Source organism: Nerophis lumbriciformis, linkage group LG22 (assembly GCF_033978685.3).
Source record: "Nerophis lumbriciformis linkage group LG22, RoL_Nlum_v2.1, whole genome shotgun sequence".
Lineage (NCBI taxonomy): Eukaryota > Metazoa > Chordata > Actinopteri > Syngnathiformes > Syngnathidae > Nerophis > Nerophis lumbriciformis.
In genome coordinates, this window is record NC_084569.2 from 21405853 (window position 1) to 21424244 (window position 18392).

The 18392-nt window shown below is 39.1% G+C and overlaps 1 protein-coding gene across 3 annotated transcripts in view; it reads right to left on the minus strand.

Annotated features, from left to right (window-relative positions):
* Positions 1-916: 916 nt before the first annotated feature.
* LOC133615459 (uncharacterized) overlaps positions 917-18392 on the minus strand; it is a 33406-nt gene continuing 15930 nt past the window's right edge. The window contains exons 3-13 of one of the 3 annotated variants that reach the window (XM_072915697.1): positions 16249-16308; positions 15233-15541; positions 8455-8778; positions 8085-8378; positions 6807-7118; positions 6457-6741; positions 4561-4887; positions 2469-2780; positions 2113-2400; positions 1898-2046; positions 917-1787 (exon numbers count right to left, since the gene is read on the minus strand). In XM_072915697.1, coding sequence (XP_072771798.1) covers positions 1779-1787; positions 1898-2046; positions 2113-2400; positions 2469-2780; positions 4561-4887; positions 6457-6741; positions 6807-7118; positions 8085-8378; positions 8455-8778; positions 15233-15541; positions 16249-16308 — 2669 coding nt within the window. In that variant the 3' untranslated portion in view covers positions 917-1778. Of the gene's footprint in view, positions 1788-1897; positions 2047-2112; positions 2401-2468; positions 2781-4560; positions 4888-6456; positions 6742-6806; positions 7119-8084; positions 8379-8454; positions 8779-15232; positions 15542-16248; positions 16356-16384; positions 16480-18392 lie in introns of those variants that run through there. The other 2 variants (XM_061974070.2, XM_072915696.1) reach the window with 2 other exon arrangements.

The following is an 18392-nucleotide window of genomic DNA, read 5'->3' on the forward strand; positions in this document are numbered from 1 at the left end:
CTACTTCCTACTCCTTTTCGTATATGTTTGGATGGTATATATACATAAACTTGTGCATTACTATATTCTAACACCAAGGGCTGTCTCCGACTAAGGATTCTTATAGTTGATTGTGATTTGCAAAATTTTGCCCACAGTTGATGATCAGTTGAATCAATGTTTTTTAAAGAGAGCGATACACAGATTGTGGAATATGGTAGTAATTATACTGATGGATCACTAGGTGTCAGTAACGCCACATTAATGTGAATCTAGCCACTATCCTGGTGATTCCTTCAAAGTGGTAGTGGTATCAGTTTATTTTGAACAATGCAATACAGCCCATATTTTCAGTTTTTTATTATAGCTTGTCTGAAAAGGTGTATTAGGAGTGAACTAAAGAAAATTGTTTAAAAAATCCAGAGTTTCTTTTGAGTGAACAAAACAGAGATCACATTTGCGACTTTTTCCACCTGAAAAAAAAGTTGCAACCACTCGGATAAAAAAAAAAAAACGCTAGCGATTGCATAGTTTAGTGAGGTCCTCGGCTCTGGCCCATCGCAGAGAAGAAATCAAACTTAAATGGAGGAAGTAAAAGTTTAGCAAAGTTTCTGTATGTTAACATGTGGCAGGATCATTACCATTGACAGAGGAAAACTACACTTCTGGTGCAAGGTACTATGTCTAAATTTAGATGCACGCTATTTATATTTTCAATAACTAGTGACATTTGAAACCTTGGCGGGTTCACTTTGATTAGCTACTTACAAATCAAATCCTTGTAATAATGAAGACCGAAATGGAGCCACAAACTACATTTTATTTTGTGCCACAAAAACTAGCTAACCTTGGTTATGGATGTGAGTGTAAAGTGCAAGGGGACAAAAGTTGTTTGGTGACACCTGTGGTTAGCGTGTATACATTTCCAAGACACCCATCTTTTCAGAGTTTTTTATATAGCAAAAAATACCATCTTATAGACGCGTCAAGACTGTTTATTTTACAAATCACATATGCATTACTACATTGTACTAAACATTAGCATAATTCCCTATCAAATATACTGTAACTTGTTTTTTTAGTATGGGATGTGACGGTGGTCAAAGACAGTGACACCCTCTCAGGCCGTCCCGTGGGCCTGATGCCATGCATCCCTGTTACCGGCCCCTTGGCAGTTAGGATGGCATCCGCATGCTGCATCCACATCCCAGCAACAGCAACACAGATTTGGGCCTACTAACTCAAGTCCCCGGCCAATCACACATCGACAAAGCCAATTCATAGCAGAGGTAGCAAATAGTTGTCCTTGATGTTGCTGAGTTGTCATCCCTCCAAGATGGAAATTCCTTTAAACCCACTATATACACAACACATGCAGACAGTATAGTGGGAGTGTGTACATACTTTCAAAAATGCTGTAAATGGAAAGAAAATAACATAAAAAAAAAACACATCTGTTGTTGTAAAGAAATTGTTCTTTAGTTAAGTATTGTCAATACTTAACATTTTCAAGCATGTATAACAAAACTGTCAAGCAAGCAAGCTTTACTACAGTTTAAACTTTGGTGCACTCTTGTGGCCAATGTGTGTAACTGAGGGTGTTATTTATTTATTTTATTTTTTAACTGTTTTAATGCAGAAACAATATTCTATTTTTTATGTTGTTGTGATACTGCTTTGTTAAAAGCAAAAAATAATCCAGTGATACAGTATTAGAACCAAATCTTTATGTATATGTCAAAAGTAGTTCAATAAAACATCCACTGTCTTGGAAGCATTCATCTGTTCCACTGACAGAATTATTTAGTCTAAAGGAGAAAAAAGCGGGATAAAGTCAGGTCAAATTTCACATGAAATGTGATCATTTGTATAAAATAAAAAGATTATGTTAAAAATAGAATTATTATCTATATCTCACCTTAAGCAGGGTGGCCACCACACCATAGATGGTGGAGATGAGAAAGAGGACAAGGAATGTGGCAGACATATACCAGCTTTCCGCATTGATATCTTGGTTAACAACTGCATGAGCGATGTCATCCAAGACGTTGCAATCCGGCAAAATCACTGTGGAATTATTTTTTAAATGAGTTTATTTTTCTGCAAGATAATCAGAAATCAGCTCATTAGTACCTGGATTGGTTATATTCAAGGTCAGTGTAACGGCCACATGTGTCACCCTGCAGGTGTGAACCGCCCCAGGTAACAAGTTGACTTGAGACAGACGAAGGCGGCTTTGGATGCTGAACTTCCCATCTGGGCCTCTGCTGGGTTGACTGGTGTTGAAGTCCGACAGCTCATTGGTGTCATCCAGAAACCAGGAGACGTTAACGGACGCGGGACTGAAGCCGAACACCAGACACACCAGTTCACCACGACCCTGGAGCAAGATGGCTGACGGTTGGGTAGGAGTCACTGTGGCTGTGGAGATGAAAGTTGTAAGGAAGTATGTAGTGCAAACACAAAGTCATGTTAAGACTTTCACTCACCAAACACGTCCTCTATAGTGCTCGTAAAAGGACTTTGAGATGACTCATGTCTGACAGCGCAAGAATAGCTGGATTCGTGGTCCTCAGATTTAGACACATTAATTCTACTGCTCATTGAATAAGTATTGCTGCTGCTGTATTTCCACGAAGGGCTGTTGGTGTAGTCAAGCAATCTTTGACCATCTTTCTCCCAGTACACTATAACGTTATCTGGGAAATATCCAGAAACTAGGCAAGTCAGTGTGAGGTCATCAGACAGTGACAGCTCTGAGATGGTCGGTGGTATTATGTGCACTCTTGGTGGATACAAGTCTGATAAGAGAAACACAAAAACACATTTATAAGTGACAAGTGATAATAGTGATAATTACAAATAATTATCAAAAGAAACAGGACCAAAAACCTCTTAATTGTGCATCTGCCAGAAGTTGGAGACATTATCCATGTTTAGTTTACACTTGAAAAGAGTTTATCTCTCTTAAACATTCATTTATATTCCAACACATTCATCCCCGCACGTTAAAAGCATTTGTGAACTGTTGAGAGTTTCTATTGCGGTAATTTTTGTTGGTAATTAAACGATGATGAGAGATTATCATCATACTTCAACATCTCTAACATGTAAATGCTGCCTCTTTGCTAGGTCAATATTCCAAATAAGCATCTGTTCTTGATTGTCTTACCCTGGATTAAAAAAAGGTTAGCTAAATATATAAATACAAGTAAACTAGAAAGTGGGGACGCTGGTCTGTTGCTAAATGTTCTTATACTACATTACGCAGAAGGCTTAGCGCCGTAGACAGAACCCAGAAGAAGGTGTGAGCTATACACGGGAGGACGACAGTTGTGCGGTTTGAGCAATAAAGTGTTAATAAGTTTTGGTTAGACAGTTACTGTGTGCGTTTGAGCGATGATCAGAAACAAATTCGATTGGCAAAAATTATAATAATAATCATAATATTATTATTATGATTACATTTGATTGGCAAAAATTACACTGGTGGACAAAATGTGCGGTGACGGTGCAAATTTGCGTGAATTGGCAAATTCCTGGAAGGCACTGAAATATAATATATGATATTATCTTCAACTGTTTTCAGACTTCTGCGATGAGGTGGCGACTTGTCCAGGGTGTACCCCGCCTTCCGCCCGATTGTAGCTGAGATAGGCTCCAGCGCTCCCCGTGACCCCAAAGGGAATAAGCGGTAGAAAATGGATGGATGGATGGATGTTTTCAGACTTCATTTTAAAATAAATCTAAACTTGTCCAAATTGTAAAAACGTATATTATTTAGTTTTTATAATGTTTAAACTCTTCATATTGCAAAAAATATGAACTGAGTTGTTGTTGTTTTTAATTACATTTTGTGTGTGTGTGTGTGTGTGTGTGCGTGTGTGTGTGTGTGTGTGTGTGTGTGTGTGTGTGTGTGTGCGTGTGTGTGTGTGTGTGTGTGTGTGTGTGTGTTCTTTTGTTACTATTACAACCTGGAAAATTCACTGTTTAAACTGCAAAAAGGAGAAATCTAAGGAGGATCAATGTGAAAAGTTTTTTAAACCTATGTGAAAGACCAACTTTCTTAAGAAACAGTGTTTCTTTTTGCTGGTAGCAGATTTTTTTTGTTTTAAGTATGCCTTGTCAAATTCTTACATTCATACTGTTAATATCAAAATGCACTTTTTTCCTAATGTTTACAATTTTACATTAATACTATTTCCATCTGCTTTAAACCTTCACTAGTTAAAGTCGTAAACCTCAACTATCCTTCATAAAAATAAAAACTATAAACATTTTTAACTCACATTGTTTTAGAGAAAAAAAAATGCTATTTTTAGTAAACATGCAATGTTGTTTTTAGTGTGTAATTATAACAGTGTCAAAATGCCACATGGCACACACACACACACACACACACACACACACACACACACACACACACACACACACACACACACACACACACACACAGACACAGACACACACACATTTGTTCAAACACACTCATACAAATACACACACATACTTGTCCTGGATGAAAAACGATGGTGTGGTAGTGCTATCTGGTGGAAATGTGAATATATGTTGAGACAATACCTCTGCTTTTGCGGATGTAGTCCTCATGGCCCTGGTTGGAACACTTGTGTTTTCCCTCACAGGACACTTGTTTATATGCATCCCAGTCATCTGCTGGCACACTGAGGAAGCTCCGTAAGGTCTCTGTACCATTGCCGTGACGAGTCGGCTCCTCCGTGTGGGAATTCTGAGAGTATTTCTTCCCATCTACTTTCCAGGAGATGACAAAATCATGAAGTCGAGGGCCAACCAAAAGACAAGTAATGGTCACCTTGTCCCTCTGCTGAGACTCTGTGAGTGGGGGTCCGTGAACAAACACTCCAACTTGTTGGGATGATATTGGGGTTACTGTAAAAATAACATGAAATGTGAGATTAGAAACAAATATTAAGATCCTTTTCAAATCTTTGAACATTTTGTGCCATTCGCAGTTTTTTTGGCAAGCCATTTTGGTTGTGATGAATGAGCATACAGTAGGTAAAATTTGCAAGTTATTTATTTTTTTATTATTACACTAGTGTTGTAATCTAAAGACAAAAAATGCTTGTATGAAAACAAATAAAAATGCAACCTTTGATTTGACATTTATCTTAACAGAAGTTACTAATGTTTATGTTTAGATCTTAATGTGGACTACTGGTCTTTCAGTATACATTTGTATAAATGTCCACCCATCCATCCACCCATCCATTTTCTACCGCTTATTCCCTTCGGGGTCGCGGGGGCGTGGAGCCTATCTCAGCTACAATCGGGCGGAAGGCGGGGTACACCCTGGACAAGTTGCCACCTCATCGCAGGGCCTACACAGATAGACAGACAACATTCACACTCACATTCACACACTAGGGCCAATTTAGTGTTGCCAATCAACCTATCCCCAGGTGCATGTCTTTGGAGGTGGGAGAAAGCCGGAGGGAACCCACGCAGTCACGGGGAGAACATGCAAACTCCACACAGAAAGATCCCGAGCCCGGGATTGAACCCAGACTACTCAGGACCTTCGTATTGTGAGGCAGATGCACTAACCAATCTTCCACCGTGCTGCCCGAAATGTCCACCATATGTCGCTATTTTTTCCTATTCAAAGCGAGCAGAAAAACAATTCTGCACTTGTGCCTTACTGTAATGGCAAGTGTGTGTTTTATTATTCTTATTTCATTTCTCAATAATAAATATTAGTGTGGTTTAAGCATAATGGCTTTTGAAGGGTTAAAGCCCCAAAATATACTAAATATTTAATATTTATTTTGAAGAAATAGCAAAACAATGCAATGAACTTATGCATGAAAAATTAATAAAGTTGTCAATCATTAACCTATCTTAGGGCCTAATGATAATATAAAATAAACATCATAATAATGATGATATTGAAAGAAAGCACAATGATAATGATAATAATATTAAGGAAATATTCCTTAAAATATATTTCATGGACATATTTTTTGTTTTGAATTTAGGAACAATATATCTCAGCTACAATTGGGCGGAAGGCGGGGTACACCCTGGACAAGTCGCCACCTCATCGCAGGGCCAACACAGATAGACAGACAACATTCACACTCACATTCACACTCTAGGGCCAATTTAGTGTTGCCAATCAACCTATCCCCAGGTGCATGTCCCCGAAGGGAATAAGCGGTAGTGAAATGGATGGCTGGATGGATAGTTCAGCAAACACTTGCTTTCAAAGGGTTAAATGATATATACTGTATGTATACATTTCTTTTAATGCTTTTAAGTGATTTTGAAAGACTGTCACAGTTAAAGTGGAAAAAATATTGAATAATATTTTCACAGCAGTTTTTGGGAAGCCGATATTTTTCTTGAGGGACAAAAGAATGCAGATATTTGAAGGACAATGTTATGAGTTGTCTTTTTTTCATGCATCATGCCAATAGGGTACTTATGATTATTTACCGGAGCAAATGCTGATGGTCTTGGTGACATTTTTATTCAGCCACTTGTCAGACACTCGACAGGTGAAGACCTTCCCAGTTTGCCACTCTATCAGTGGGACGTGGAGTTGACTGGTCACAGCCACACGTCCATCCGCACTCATGCTGATGCTAGTAATTGATGGCGCTCTCTGCTTAGCCTCGCTGAACCATTTAATTTGAGGGTTAAAGCCCCGACCAGAGCACAGAACCCTCTGAGGTTTTGATTCCTCACTGGGGGCCAGAAAGAGTTCCACTGATGGGTCCACTGTTGGAAAATGGGTTAAAATTATTGTGTCAAATGAATCCAATTCTGATGAGTCAGACTCTCACCAAAAAGGCCGTATATGGGGTTTGACCGGAAGCTGTCGGAGAAGCCTTGGTTCACTTTGCAGGTTAAATTTGCGTCACTCTTCCTGTAGGACTCGTGCAAACTGAAACGTGGACGGATGGAATGTGGGCCCAGGCCTTCAGGGAGATCGACGTACTGTTTGTTAGAAATATCCACACCGTCGGCCTGAAATGTGACGTAGAGGTCGATGGCGTCCAGTTGTGTGACGTCACACTCGAACACGCCGCTGTTGTTATTCTGTAAATCTGCAAGAGATCGCCTCATCTCCACCAGTGGAGCGGTGACTGCAACACCTAAGTGATCATAACAGGATAAAAGGTGGAATTCAGTCTCTCAAAGATACAGTAGCTCATCAGAGTACAGTAAATACACCCCTCACATTTCAGCTAACGTTTTATTTAATAGTCTCAAAGTACAATACGATGGAAATGAAACTTAGAGTAGTCAGTGTACATCTTGTACTGCAGGGTTATTCAACTAGCGGCCGCCGGTAATAGATAGATAGTACTTTATTGATTCCTTCAGGAGAGTTCCCTCAGGAAAATTAAAATGACATCATATCGGCCCCCGAGTTCAGTTCAAATCTTCAATTAAAAATGTTTGCAGTCAATTTCTAAAAACACAAATGCTCTTGTTGTACAGTATAGAGGAACTTGGACCAATGTAAACACATTGGCAGATCTTTGCACGGACATTTCAACCTTGCTAGCAAACATAGAAAACTGGGGTCAAACCTTGTGATTTACATAACTGAGGCGTTCCTCAAGGCACCCTTTCAAGTCCTTTTTGGCAGTTACACATTTTTTTTTGTATACAATTTATGTATCTAAGGTGTTGCTGTTGCTTTTTTACTTCAGATGCAGTCAATCGTCATTTGTTCAACTTCTTTAGTTATACTAGTGGTGTTCCTCAAGGTTCCATTTTAGGTCCTCTCTTTTTCATCATAATGTAAATATATTTATATCAAGTAATCCAATTATCAGCCAGTAGTTTTACTTTACAGTGGAGGAAGTGGGCTACTTCACAATGTCACAGTTGGATGTCCCTTAAAGAACCGCAGCTCACCAGTGCTGGCAGTACTCATGCATCTTCAGGCCATGATGTTATCTTGGTATAGTCACTTTTGTTCCCAGCTGTTTGGACAATAATGGCCGAGTGTTGAGTCATTTTTCAGTACGTAGTAAATGGACAAGCTGTACACTGACTACTTGTTGAGTTGTGAGGAGTGGACTTACTCCGATTTTGTTCAGTCGTCCTACCTGACACACGTACGGTCTCCTCGACGTCCGGGAAGCAAAGATGCGCCGCTTTACATTTGAGAATCCTGATTTGTCTCCACACATCAGGCAACACTGTCAGAGTACTGATGACGTGAGACGCATTAGCGTACGCGCTCGCTTGGTCGCCGGCTGCTTTGCCGTCCAGCAGCCATGTGACGACGGCATCCAATGCGGTGCGCACCGAACATGTTGCTTTCACTTGGGATGTTTCCGTCATGACTTCCTTGAAGCTGGGGAGCTCCACATGAACGGAAGGTGGGACGCTTGCCTGTGCTGCCAGGCGACACGTCCGTTGTTACAAGACGATGACAATAGCTGTGTTAATGCGAGACGGCAGACACATACGTACTTTCACAGATACTGATTGACTTTTTCTCTTCCACCTTGTTGTGAGTGGACTTGCAGGTAAACCTTAAGCCGTTTGTCCACTCTTTTACATCAGGCTCAATCTCACTGATTAGACTGAAGGTCTGTGGGGCCGTCACACTCTGAAACTTGCTCACGGTTTGCACGCCGTCGATGATTCGGTTGCCCTGCAGCCACTTGACACTCAGCGTGTCCGGGAAGAAGCCACTTAAGGCGCACCTAAGTTTGACAGAGGAGTCTCCTGCAAGGTTGCCCTCCCACAGCGGATACAATGTCATGTTTGGAGACACAATCCTCTCCATCCTCTCTGTTGAAATAGAAAATACGTATATGACGCATGTGGCTATTTCTCTAGATGTAGCAAATTACTTGCACATACCTTCAGATTGTTGCCACAATTCTAAAGGTGCAGGTGACTTTAGTTTTAAGTAGTTTTATAGTACTAACAGTCAGGTGGAAAGGGTTCCGCTTGAGCGAGCATAAGCAACATTTAAAAAAAAAAGAAGAAGATAAAAGTACCGAAAAAACACAGAAGTGAAACTCAGCGATACGCAACAGTGCATGACTAAAGCCAGGTGTGAGAAGAGATGATGACATATTTAAATACATTTCACACACGGACACATCTTTAAAGTTTTTTTGTTTTTTTTTATAACACACTAAAAAGTTATTTTCTTTTTTTGTAGATTCCAGCTGCAGCTTTTTCAGGTCATTCTGAATTTCTGAGGAAAAATCTGCAAGAAAAGCATCACTCACATTTTATTTTTTATTTTTCTTTAAATTGTAAATCAATATGATTACTTACATATTACAGTTCATTAAAAAAAATGTTCATTTGACCTGAAAGAGAAAAAAAAAAAAATGTATTAAAGAAATACACAAATAATACACACAACAGACTGACTCATTAATCCTATTGGAAATCCAAAAAGAGATCCTTGGTATGTTTTGTGCAATTCAATTGTTTTCCAAACCATTTGTACCATCTGTCTTCCTTAATTAGCCAAACTGGTAAAGCTAAACAAAAAACAACACATATGTTTGCAGTGACACAAATTTCCTTTTAAAACCGATAAAAACACAATTTTTGATTTCACACTATCCTGTCATAAACTCATGTAATAATTTAGGTTTAGATGACAATTTGGACTAGTGGCGTTCTACTTCTTTCTATTTAATTTTTATATTTTTCACCAGACTTTTGTTCCCCCTACTTTTTCCCATTCAAAGCATGCAGCAATATTTCTGCATGGCTGCCCTGCTACTGTAATGATAAGTGTGTGTCACTATTGATGGTGGATAATGGTGTGTCTATCAAACAAAGTGTACAGTCAAACCCAAAAGTATGCATAGGTCTACTGTAAACCTTGCAAATTTAACTTAAAGTTACTTAAGTTTTTCTTGCTTGAAAATTACACAGGAGATAATAGGATGATGAACAAGAGGAAAAGTTGTGGGGGGAAAAATACTTTTTAAGCTTTTATTGTATTCACATTTGAACAAAAAATGTACTTTGATTGACTTTGGACAAAAAATGGCCAATGGTATGATTAGTTTCGGTCTTGACTCTTGTATGTGTGTGTTTGGACAAAAATGTGGTAACTTTGTCAACATAAAACCCACTGTACTCTAAAGGGTTAATATTATAATATGTACAATATATTTTAGAGCAGTTTTTTGAAAAGCAGACATTTGTGTACATAATCAATAGCCTATTTGGTAGGTAATTTATATTTAAGACTGAAGTTTTTAAATATTTACTTGCTTGAATATTAATGTGTAATTTTTTACAGTATTATTGTCTTTTTGGACAAATAAGTATTTATATTTAAATTCCAGCTTAAGGGCTAACCAACAAATAAAGTATAGTTATACTTTGTAATGTGTCTATAGAATTTAAAGGGAATTGTTTTTTTTAATTTTGCCCATTATCCACAATCCTTATGTCAGACAATCTTGTATGTGCGTTTTAAATGGTGAAAAACTGCTAATAAGAGGCGGCTAACGATGCGGACTTATCGGATTCATCTACTCTGCGCTCTTAAAAAAAACACCAACAATGCACTAGTTACATGCCGTGACCTATAGCGACATTGTTATTATAGGAACTAACACAGAGGAACTACTTTTATGGCATAGAACAACAGAACTACCACCATTGTGAGTAGTCAGCTACTAGCTACTAGCTGGCTTGAGCTGCTAACAACGTAGGCTGCGACTCGCCACAAAATAAACAAGAAAGAGCTTTAACTTTTTCTGCTGCATTGACTTTAAGGTAGGGTTCAGATGGTAGCGCGGCCGTACAGAAATTGGAGGGTTCCTTGTACGAATCTAGCTTCTGCCATCTTAGTTACTGCCATTGTGTCCTTGGGCAAGACATGTCACCAGTTTACCCCAGGGCAGCTGGGGCTACAAATGTAGCTTACCACCATCAACTAGCGAATAAATGATGGGTTCTAAGTTCTCGCTGTAAGCGTTTTGAGTGTCTAGAAAAGCACTATATAAATATAATCCATTATTATCATAGTAGAAGGTTGTGGCACTAAGTTACATGTTATCATGAATGTGCCTGTTACTACATGATGTACATACTTACAGTATGTGTATAAAACAGTGTGGGAGGTTTTTGGATGTTTTTTGAAGGGCTTGTTTGGTGAAATAGATCGTATCACAATTACCTGTATTGTTCGCCGCCTTTTACTAGCAGTCTTTTACTATTTAGTATGAAGAGAAATAGGAATGGCGTGTGTTTTGGTCTCACAGAAAGATTGTGATTGATGGACAAAATTCCCCAAAAAGTGCATTAGTGTAAAAAATGTTTACCGTCAACCAATGTTATTCAGAAATATTGCAGACTTATTTTCACCTACAGTATGTAAAGGTGCAGTTAAGTGCTCAACTCAAAAACAAAAGTTGTATTATTACCTTGAAGACAGTTGTTCCAATGCTGAACAGCAGCGTGATGAGAAAGAGAATGATGAAGGTGAGCGCCGTGTTCCCCATGTTATCTTGCTCGGCTTCCACAGCATTGTTCCACTGGTGGCTCATCTCCACCAGGAAGTCTGGTGGATGTACAGTAGTACTTCAATACATACTGTATTGATTATTACTGTATTATGTGTTTATACAAACAAATGTGTCCTATAATGTTGATTTTATGAGTACAAGTAGTGCTATATAACTGGAGACCCTGAATTGCCTTTTGAAAGACTCCATTATTTCAGTGTGTGTCTTTAAAACATGATCTTTCTTGTGTTTGTGTTTGTTAGGGCAAGACCCAGGAGAGGAAGAAGACGCGTACGAAGACAAGTCACACAGACCACCTATCTCTACGAGTAAGGACTTTAATACTCTCTTTCAAAACCCCAACATACTATTAATCCTTGTTGCATGATTAGTGACACTGCAAGTCACACGTAGCTAAAAATAACAACAACATGAACAGCTTGCGACATACAACAGTTGCAAAGTGATTTTTTTTATTTATTTTGATTTTAAATGGACACACACTATCATTAAACATGCAGCAAACAACCAAGAGCAAAGAAGAGAAGACAAGAGTGACACAGAACACATCTACAGGGCCTTGCACAATTTGGGGTCGTCCATGTTGACGTTATCGGTGGTTCTGTATGAAATGGACCTGACAGGGACATTGGGTGTGTTGGCCACAGATTGGTGGTAAATGGCACAGCAATACACCACACCGTTCCTTTTCCACTGATCAAAGCTGAGCGTTAACTGGCCGTAGACTGAATACACGCCTTGGTTTTCTACAGGTTGGGTGGTCCTGGTGACGTATGTGGAGTTTACGGGGTTGTCATCGACAAGCCAAGACACCAGAACCTCTTGGGGGAAGAAGTCTTTCACTAAGCAAGTCAGGGTAACCATGTTTTTATCAGTTTGTTCCACTGGAGACATCATACGCACCACAGGATTTTGAGGTGATTTATCTGCAAGTGCGACAGAACAACATTTGACCACAGGAAGTAGTATCAAACATTTACCGTTTTCTTACCAGCAGTTCTTTTATAGGATTTCTTTACTGGGTGCGCAATCTTTGAATGCTTCACCACGCAGTTGCGCACTACCCCTTTGCTCCATTCGTCATACGTGATGTCAAGACGAGTCTCAAATGGGCCCGAATGGCCCGGCGGGGTGGCTTTCAAGGTCCCGGCCATCTCGTTGCCATCCTGGTCCTCCCACAAAATACTCAGCACAGATAGCCTGCTAACTTTGACCTGACATATCACGGTGCCTTTTTTGTTCAGAAAGATGTCCTCCATTGTGGGGCCGCTGATCTGTATATCGACATCCGCCTCCGGGCATCCTTCGCCTGTTGAATGGACAGGAAGACTTTTTCAAGGCCGTTGTGTGATTTACATTGAGTGTGTTGCATTTTAGCCCGCGTTCACACTGGTGGTTCGGACCAAAAATATATGCATTGAAGGACTTGATTGGACACCTTTATTGACCTAACTCAATTATTTCAAACCAAAATGAGTTGTTTTTTAGACTTTGCTATTTTTACCGACTTATTTGTACTAGGGCAGTTAAACATGTGATTAATCACAACATAGTGCATTAATCATGGGTACACGCATATTAATTACAAATTTTGTTTTGAGCATACATGTTCCTTTACTTTAACTGCAGATGGTTACCTGAAAGGTGGCATACTTTTTTTGTTGTACAACAAACATAATGCACCCAATTCTTGAGGTGAGGATCAATGCTTGATTCAAATCAATTTTTGCAAAATATTTTTTGGTGTAAAAATATAATTAAACTAATGCTGTTAAATGTAACGAGTTAACTCATGTGATTCATCAACCAAAAAATTGCATTAATTAATCACGCAATTTGTTTTGACCGCTCATGCTCCTTTATCTTAACCGTGGATTTTTTCCTGAAAGGTGTGTGGGTTGGTATATTTATAGAGTGAGATGAGTGAGAGGACTCCGACTGGTGTGCTCTCTGGCATATTTAATTCCAAAATACAACGGAGGGGACTTAGGATACAACTTTCTCTGATTTTTTTAGCGTTGCATTCAAGTAAAACATTTTAAAATGTTGCTGTATGTCATTGTCACGGTAAAAATGACATTTAAATAACAAAAATGTTGTTTTATATAACGCAAACCGGTAAAAATGTATATTTCATGCCAATTCAAAAGTGTGATTAATCAGATTTGAATAATTAATCATTTGACCGTACTAATTTTTACAAACCCCCTGTTGTCACACACAAAGAGTCTTACATATTTGTAATTTTTGCATGCTTTGTTTGCAATCAGAGTTTGATTTACCCAAAGTGTGAACACAGCCTAAAATAAACAAATAGAAAAGTACTCACTATATGAAACCGTGTTGCTCACAGATGAGTTGATATAAACATCTCCATGTGCGTCCCTCCCCTTAAACTCGCACCTTACAGTGGTGCCAGATGACCACTCATCGGACTTGAGCGTGATGAGGCTCGCCGCGCTGTAAAGCGTTGTTCCATTTGCAGTCTTTCTGGCCTTAGACAAAGTTATGACCTGCTCTATTCCGTGGGAGATGTCCTCTTCGTTATACAGCCATTTGAAGTCATAAACATTTGGGGAAAAATCTTTGGCAAAGCAGACGATTGAAGCCTCATCTTGACCATGAGAGGAGGCCAACACTTTCAGAGTTGGCAACTTGTAAAAGGACTCTGAAACACGAACATATTAAGTATATGTCTGCACAACAAATATATATACACAACACAAAACGTCATTTGAATGCTATTTCTCATGGCTTCTGCAAGGTCGACACTACTAAAACAGCAAGATTAGATCGTACACAACCTGCATGTGAGACAAGCAAGCGTAGATGAAACAAAAAGCAAGCAAAAAACTGCTGCAACAATTATTTCCCTGACAGACAAGGCAGAGTAAGCAGCTGCACAAGGAAGAGTCAGACCTTTCTTTCCACCTTACTGTTGGCTTTAGCACCAACAATAACATCATTTGTATGGATAGTATGAAATAATGTGCAGTTTTCAGATAAATGTGTTGTGTGTAAACATTTTTAACATAAAAAAATCATCTAATTCTAATTACCCCGTTCCAGATATCCAAATATATTTACACAAAACACTTTTTGCAGAGCTGAATTATATTTTTAAAACAGGTTCCTCCCACCTCCAAAGACATGCACCTGGGGATAGGTTGATTGGCAACACTAAATTGGCCCTAGTGTGTGAATGTGAGTGTGAATGTTATCTGTCTATCTGTGTTGGCCCTGTGATGAGGTGGCGACTTGTCCAGGGTGTAACCCGCCTTCCGCCCGATTGTAGCTGAGATAGGCTCCAGCGCCCCCCGCGACCCCGAAGGGATTAAGCGGTAGAAAATGGATGGATGGAGGTATAGTTTTTAACATCACGTTTACCTTTTTGGAGGACAACTGACAAGGATGAGCTAATAGCAGTGTGGTGCATTCAGTGACAGTCTGAAAATACGTCTTCTAGGTCTCTTGTTTGACTATTACTGTACACTACAACTTAATTTGGCTTCATAGTCGGTTATTTTGCGTAGAATACAAAATAACCCACTTTGAATCATACTAAAACCGGGGCATCTAAAAACCAATATATATTTTTTTAACGACTTCAAATACACCGAATCCAAATATACTACAAAAGTGACAGCACATTACTGTGATTACCTTTAGCTGTGTCACATTCAGTGTACCTATTTTAAGACTACAGTACAAGATATGCTGTAAACACGTCTTACCTTCTGTTTTGGTGATCACGGCATCAACAGTTTTAGTTGAATGTTTGGCGACACATCGAAATTTGGCCCTGCTGTCCCAGTCGGCTTGCCTCACTCGGATCTGACTGACTCCCGTGTAGAGGTTGTCCTTCTCCACTGAAGGATACTGAATGAAGTCAGACAAATCGGCCCCGTCTTTGCTCCACGCAAACGTCAGTGGAAGTGGTTTGAAGCCGGTGGCCAGACAGCCGAGAGTGACCATGTCTCCTGCTCCGGAGCCACATTGCATCAGAGGAAAGACAGTGGGTGGGACTGGTGGGACTGGTGTGCCTGTGAAAGGAAAAGCAAGTTGTCAGTTGAGATCAAATTAAATGAAAATAGTAAAGGGAAGACACATTTTAAACCATATTCAAATTGTAGGAAAAGAAAATAAGTAGTCGGTTATGATACAATTCCATGAAAATGGTGAAGAGATAACACTCACCATATTAAACCATATTTAAAGTGTAGATCAAATTGCACAAAAGACCTTATTTTATTTTAAATATCACAAATTATTTCATTCTCATTTATTTGACATTTTGAGTGAACCTTTTCTTAACATTGGAAAACATCTTTATAAATGGAATAGTTCACTCAAAAGCTTAGAAAAACTAAACCTGTTTGATTATTACGATACCACCGTGCAGAAACTCAAATTTAAGCAAAATAATCATTGTCATATTTCATAAGACTCTGTTGCTGTCGATGATGGATCAATTTGCTAATATATGCTATAATAACCTGTCAAACAACTAAGAAGATTGGACTCGCCAAAGCTCCATTATACTCATTTCAGGTGTTTTTTTCAATTGTTATGTAATATCTCACATATTTTAGCATATATTTGTCTACTTAAGATAGGCAAATTGGTCTAATTCTACTGTTCAAATACTGGAACTACTTGATATCAATAAATGATTGCACTAATTCGGAAATATTAAAATAATGTACTTGTCCTTTCCAGTAGAATATAATTACCACAAATATTGACTTACCAGATGTAACTGTGACTTGGGTTCCTTTTCCCCAGTAGTCCAAATACCACAGTGACAAAAAGTAAGAGCATTCTAATACAAAAACTTTCCAAATATAAAATTAAAAATGTCTCAAAAGGACGTAAGAATAACTTACCAGATGTAACTGTGACTTGCGTTCCTTTTCCCCAGTAGTCCAAGTACCTGTAGTAACACAGTGATAGAACATGTGTTTACAATGAAAATACTACTACATAAAAAAAGAAAAAAAATGAACACAGGAAAAGCTGTTCCTCAAAAATTATTTCTCAAGCAACTCCCTTGAGATTTGATATTTTTTCCGGTGTGCTCTCTAACGTTTTGATTGTGTTTGGATATGTGTGCATAACCAGAGATGGGTAGTTATGTGCTACATTTATTTTGTTATACAATTACTCAAGTAACTTTTTGGATAATTGTACTTGTCTGAGTAGTTTTAATACAACATACTCTTTACTTTTACCACTTTCACTCCGCTACCTTAAGTTTAATTCTGATCGCTACATGTTGGTCTAGTGAGGGAGGTGACCAAGAACCTGATGGTCACTCTGTCAGAGCTACAGTATTCCTCTGTGGAGAGAAGGAAACCTTCTCCAAGCACAACCATCTCTGCAGCAATCCACCAATCAGGCCTATATGGTTTTGTGGTCAGACGGAAGCCATTTCTTCGTAAAAAGTTTGCTTAAACGCACCTGAAAGACTCTGATCATGAGAAACACAATTCTCTGGTCTGATGAGACAAAGATTAATTTTTCGCCATGAATGCCAGGCGTCATGTTTGGAGGAAACCAGGCACCGCTCATCACCAGGCCAATACCAGCCCCACATTGAAGCATGGTGGTGGCAGCATCATGCTGTGGGGATGATTTTCAGCGGCAGGAACACAGAGACTGGTCAGGGTAGAAGGAAAGATGAATGCAGCCGGAATAGAAAACACTTTAATGCCTGCAAACATTTTTTAGGGCACTGGTGGTCTCTAATAAGCCTGCGTACTTGAAACACAAATATTTTAAAGCTGGACATGGGGAGACCCTAGAATAATACAATGATTAATACGAGACGTAACAAACGCATGTATAATGATCTATAAGTCACAAATGGACAAAATGGGACACATTTCTTACATTGAACAAAGAGCACAGTCTTCAAGTCAAACTAATTGTGTGTTAAACACACTAGGCCAATAAATCTGATTCTGACTCTGATTTTAGTGATATTACTGCTGCTTTAGAAACATTCTTAATATGCAGCAGAAACAAGAAAGTTGGGTCATAAATAATGCCAAGATTTTTTTGCAAAGTCGCTTTGGACAATTGTTTTATTATCGAAAGTGGTAACTGCAAACAAGTGCTTGTTTCTAGCAGGACATTAACCAACATGTCCGTTTTCTTGGAGTTAAGATGCAAAAATAATAACCATTTTGGTACAAAGAGTTAATACTATGTCTGCTGCTATTTTAGCAGACGAGTATGTTCTGACCCACAAAGGAAGCTTCAATAAAGCCTTTTCTCCATCGCAGCATGGTCCAATCACGCACCATCACATAAGTAGGCAACATGTGGCACCATCTAACTATGGCACATGTTGAAGAGGTTCATTTAGCCTACTGATGGCACAGTTAAAGTAAGGCTCATGTGCACATTCTGCCAGAAACCTAGTCATTTGATAAACAGCTGTCCCTTGTTGAAGTGAACCAAATCAAAACCAATAGTTCTTGTAAAGGCCCCTTCAGTGCCACATTCCTTTAAAAGTGAGTGTGCGGGTCCAGCTGTTTATTCCCCTTTTATTATGAAGGGTGCTGCCTCACTGTCTGATAGCAACGTAAAAGTCCCAGTTACTATTTTACGTGATACTGCAGTCTCAAGGTCTATTTTTCTTTGTGGTGTGTTGCCTCTCACACATAAAACCTCCTTAAAACGTAACGAGCTGGTGCAACGCTTTGGAATTAAATTTGCTAAATTACCCATGCACTTTGGTGTTGCAAGCAGTGAGCGGAGATGGGCCGGGGTGGAAATTCTTGTTGCCCCTCGGCTCAAAGCCCGTACGTTGGATTTGAATCCGGGTCGGGGAACGGGTCCTGACTGTTGTTTGTGCTGATGCACCAAACAGCAGTTCAGAGTACCCAC